This window comes from Arvicanthis niloticus, chromosome 15, assembly GCF_011762505.2.
Source record: "Arvicanthis niloticus isolate mArvNil1 chromosome 15, mArvNil1.pat.X, whole genome shotgun sequence".
In the NCBI taxonomy this organism is placed as follows: Eukaryota; Metazoa; Chordata; class Mammalia; order Rodentia; family Muridae; genus Arvicanthis; species Arvicanthis niloticus.
Window position 1 is genome coordinate 6,105,732 of NC_047672.1, and position 4,321 is coordinate 6,110,052.

General features: G+C 33.9%; 1 protein-coding gene across 1 annotated transcript; it reads right to left on the bottom strand.

The window, feature by feature from the left end:
* Positions 1-899: 899 nt before the first annotated feature.
* LOC117720687 (putative vomeronasal receptor-like protein 4) lies at positions 900-1,799 on the bottom strand. The gene has a single exon (XM_034519314.2). The coding sequence runs from the start codon at positions 1,797-1,799 to the stop codon at positions 900-902; it is 900 nt and encodes a 299-aa protein (XP_034375205.1).
* Between the last annotated feature and the right edge of the window lie 2,522 nt (positions 1,800-4,321).

The window sequence follows — 4,321 nt, forward strand, 5'->3', positions numbered from 1 at the left end:
GAGCCTACTTGGTAAGTTCCAGGTACAGAAGAGACACTTACTCTATCATAGCTCTAAGTGAATTGCCTCTGAAAAACAACACCAATGTTGTCTCTTGGCGCTAATATCAACATGAACACATTTTTTTTTTGTCAGTGGACATACACATAAGCATACAGACATTCACAAAAACCACATTGGACATACATATCTGTTTATAACAATATTTATTAATTGATGATATTTCAATGAATATAGATTAAATGAAGCGTAAAAAACAGAGATAAGAAAGAAAGCTTCATATAGGACTAATTGAGCAACTGTGGTAAAAATGTAAAACATAAGTTCCTATTAAATTATGGTCCAGAGAAATTTGAATTGATAAACAGAATTAAAACTATGGTGTTAACTAAACTATGAGTTAATGTAGATTAAGATGGATTCAAAGAAGAGGCTTAGAAAGTCATTGTCACCGAGGAGTTACTTTTGAGTAACTTCAGCATCAAGGACACTTGTATAATAAAGTAAAAAGAAGAGGGAAAAGAATCATGTGGAAAGAGCAACATATGCTGTACAAATAACGTAAGAATTTTATAGTCCTTCACATCAGTAATGTCAACAGAATATATGTATATATTTACCACAAACATTATTTGAATCATATGAAAAATGCCACTTTGTTACTGGAACAATTAAAGTTTAAGATGAGTCTGTAATTTAAAAAAACCCGCAATTACCAGAGCTACACCAACATGGCACCTCCAGTCATCTGAATCTGTAGTTCCAGGGGAACCCAAGACCTCTTCTGACCTCTGTGCATATCAGGAATGTAGCCATGCATGCATGCTGGTAAAACACTTGTATATATTAATAAAAATAAGTGAACCATTTTTAAAGGAAGAGAAATGAACTAGGTTTTTCTAGTGGCACTTTGACTGCAAGTTTTTCAGTACATTGATTATTCTCTTATCAGAAATTATTTGTACCAAAGGAGTAATTGTGGGATAAGCATCTATCACAAACTTCTGAACAGTCAGGACAACTGGGTCATACATCCATAACAGGTGTGAGGTGAGTGAGATGATGAAGTCCACCCAGTACATGACCACAAAAAAAATTACCAGCAGCAAGATTATCTGTGTGGCCTTTTTCTCAGGGGATACTATCAGGTTGCTGATGCTATGAAGATGCTTGCATTGCCTGTGATGTCTGTGCAAAATAATCATCATGTATGCACTTGTTGTCAGCATGACTGCTACAAGAAACACATCCCTGGAAGTTGACAGTATAATAATTAATCCCCTGATGATGTAGTTCATGGGGAAGAGTGAGCAGGATTTAGTGACCTTCATCTGCTTGGTCTCACTCACATTAGTAAAACCACCAACATAAAAGAGCATGTTACTACAGACAGACAGATTGAAAAACCAAATATAAAATAATGCATTGATCATGTATTTTTTAAGTTTCTGTTTAAATTTTGCCAGCAAAGAGGTACTGGGACTAATTGTGATGGCCTGGAACACACTCAGAAGGCAGGTGATACATATAGATTGGCCTCTCATTACCCTACTTGTGTAAAAAGTTGCTTTACATTTGATGTCATTCTTAATGTTTAGTGATACAAATATGTCTGCAAGTGAAATATTTCCTCCGGTAAGGATCATTATTATGTGAACCAGGGTCAGTTGACAGGAGATGAGATCCATGGGTTTAGGTCTGTGACCTAGGATTATGACAGTATAGAAAAGAAGAAGAAACATATTGGGTAGAACTCCAAGTCCAGCTTGGAAATAAAGGACCTTCTCTAATGAGGACATAAATGCAGAGTATACTTATCTTAAAAGCACAGTAGCAGTGTATTTCATCTATCTGGAAAAAATACAGAATAAGTAAAACTTTTGATTCATTGGATGGTGTGTCAATATCATCATTCTATTTTTTCAACTAAGTCTTCATTAATCTATCTGTGACCACTCATGTTCCAGAATATTCTTCATGGTCAAGATTTATACATACCATGCATGTATCTCCTGGATATAAAATATTATAGATAATAAGACCCATTATATCCATAGCTATCCACAGTGAACACTTTGTCTCATGCAACTAAGTCTAATGCCTTAGAAATCCAAACCTATTGTCTCATTGTTTAATTGTCTCATGTTATAGTTAACACCTAAAATAGTACTAATGATGCAGAATATTTATTATATTCAGGTAACTAAACAAATTGTATATTGGTGTGGAAAAATATCAGGAGATTCTACCTCATATTTCATAATTTTACTACACTCTTTGGCAACTATCCTGGTTTTGACTCGTAATTCTTATGGAATTACAGTGATAATTCATGATTACCTCACTATTTTAATTATGAAAAGATATAACTAAATTAATCATTTTTAATGTTTTTTTGACAATGAAATTTAACAGCCTCAGGCTTTAGAACTGAAAACAAAAATACATCGGGACACCAATACTTTACTTTCCACACCTTGTTAATTATGTAAGTATTATAGTTATAAATGGTCCTAGATGAGTTCCAGTTCACTTTCCATCACATTAAAACCCTTTGTGAACTCCAATAATGAATTAAACAACTACTCCAAGCTATCAAGACAAATATTATTTTTCTTTTGGGTTTGTGGGGGAGAAAAGTAAATCACTAACAATATGAATCCTTATGACTTTTTCTAGCCATCCATGTTATTTTACCCAACTACACTATTCTTTGTCTATCTCTCTCACCTTTACCTAAGAATCCATGCATTTTACCATCTTCCTCTTTGATAAGGTGCTTAATTCCACTTTATATTCTTCCCAACTTCTTTTGTATGTACTTGCCTCCTGCCTACTAAGTAGCACAGTCTATCCCATTTCCATGTTCAGATACCTGTATCTTGCTATTCTGCCTTCTCTTGCTCCCACACTCACCCCTAGCCTGCAATGGTCGGGTTTTGCTTTCCTGGTTTTCATAGTTTCTAAAAGTTACATAATCACACCTGAAGATGTGGAGCTAGGAGCCTCTAAGAAGGAAAATCACGTGACATTAAAACAAACACTATTTTCCACACACTATGACAAATATGTAATAATAAAGATGACCACCACATTATTTGTCCTGTTTTAGTTTCCTCTCCAAATAGTTTCAAACAAGGTCCCAAGTGCTATCGCACATCAGCAGGACCATGAATCTTTACAGTTTCAACAAGAAATCTCAACTGTGGTGCTCACATAGATTACTTGGCCTGGTTACTAGGATCAATTCATCACTGAATTGAATAAATTTAGTATTTTAAAATCAGCTTTGTAACAAAGAAATAGAAAATGACTACACTGACCTAGAACCTTGAGAGGAAAAGAGAGCCTAAATATATTTTCAAGTTCACTTTTAAATTCCACATATAGAGACAGTTGCGCGTATTCATGCATGTATAGAAATAATGCAGAAGTTAGTAGAAGTGTCCATTGTATAACTTCCCCATGAATATGATATGATAAATCACCCAGTTTATTTTTATGTGATTTTTGGTCCTAAAATGGTTAATTCATTGAAGGAATTGACTAATTTCAAATGCCAGAGAAAAACATCTAATTATGTCATCAACATATATTTACAGTAGCTGCACACTGATGTTTTGTGTGCAGAAAAGCTTTACGATTAAGGCTGCAGAGAGGGATTAGTGCTTAAGAGCACTTTTAACTCTAGTAAAGGACCAGGCTTAGATTCCCAGGCCTGACATGATGGCTCCTGACTGTTACTATCTATTACTCCTATCTGTTACTCTGGTTTGGGGGGAATCCATTGCCTCTGACAGGAAATGTTGGTGGTAAACATAAATGCATGCAAGAAAATATTCATAAGTGTAAAATAAAACAAAATAAATGAAACTTAAATAATTATATAAAAACTCCAGTATAACTCTTACCTCAAGCTCTGCTCTCCAAATTAAAAGATCATTAGCCATATACCAATTTTAAAATTGCAATTCACAAAAGATATATGTGTACTTATTTTTATTACTTTACACCTACAATTTAATAATATAGCACATGTAACATGAATAATATAAAAAGGTGATAATATAAGTTAAATGATAACAATCTGTAGTGTTGTTTTGTTCTTAAAGCCTTTTTTTATATCCATGGATTTGAAAACGTTTATCACATAAAGAAAATGATGCATCTTCTAATTGATCAAGTGGCATCTTTCTTTGCCATTCACTGAAGCTGAGACTGGACCAGAAAAGATCATAGGTACCATGACTACAGAGTTGTTAACATATGTATAACAGATAAAAATAATTTGTTTTATTTGACAAACAATTGCAATGCTGTG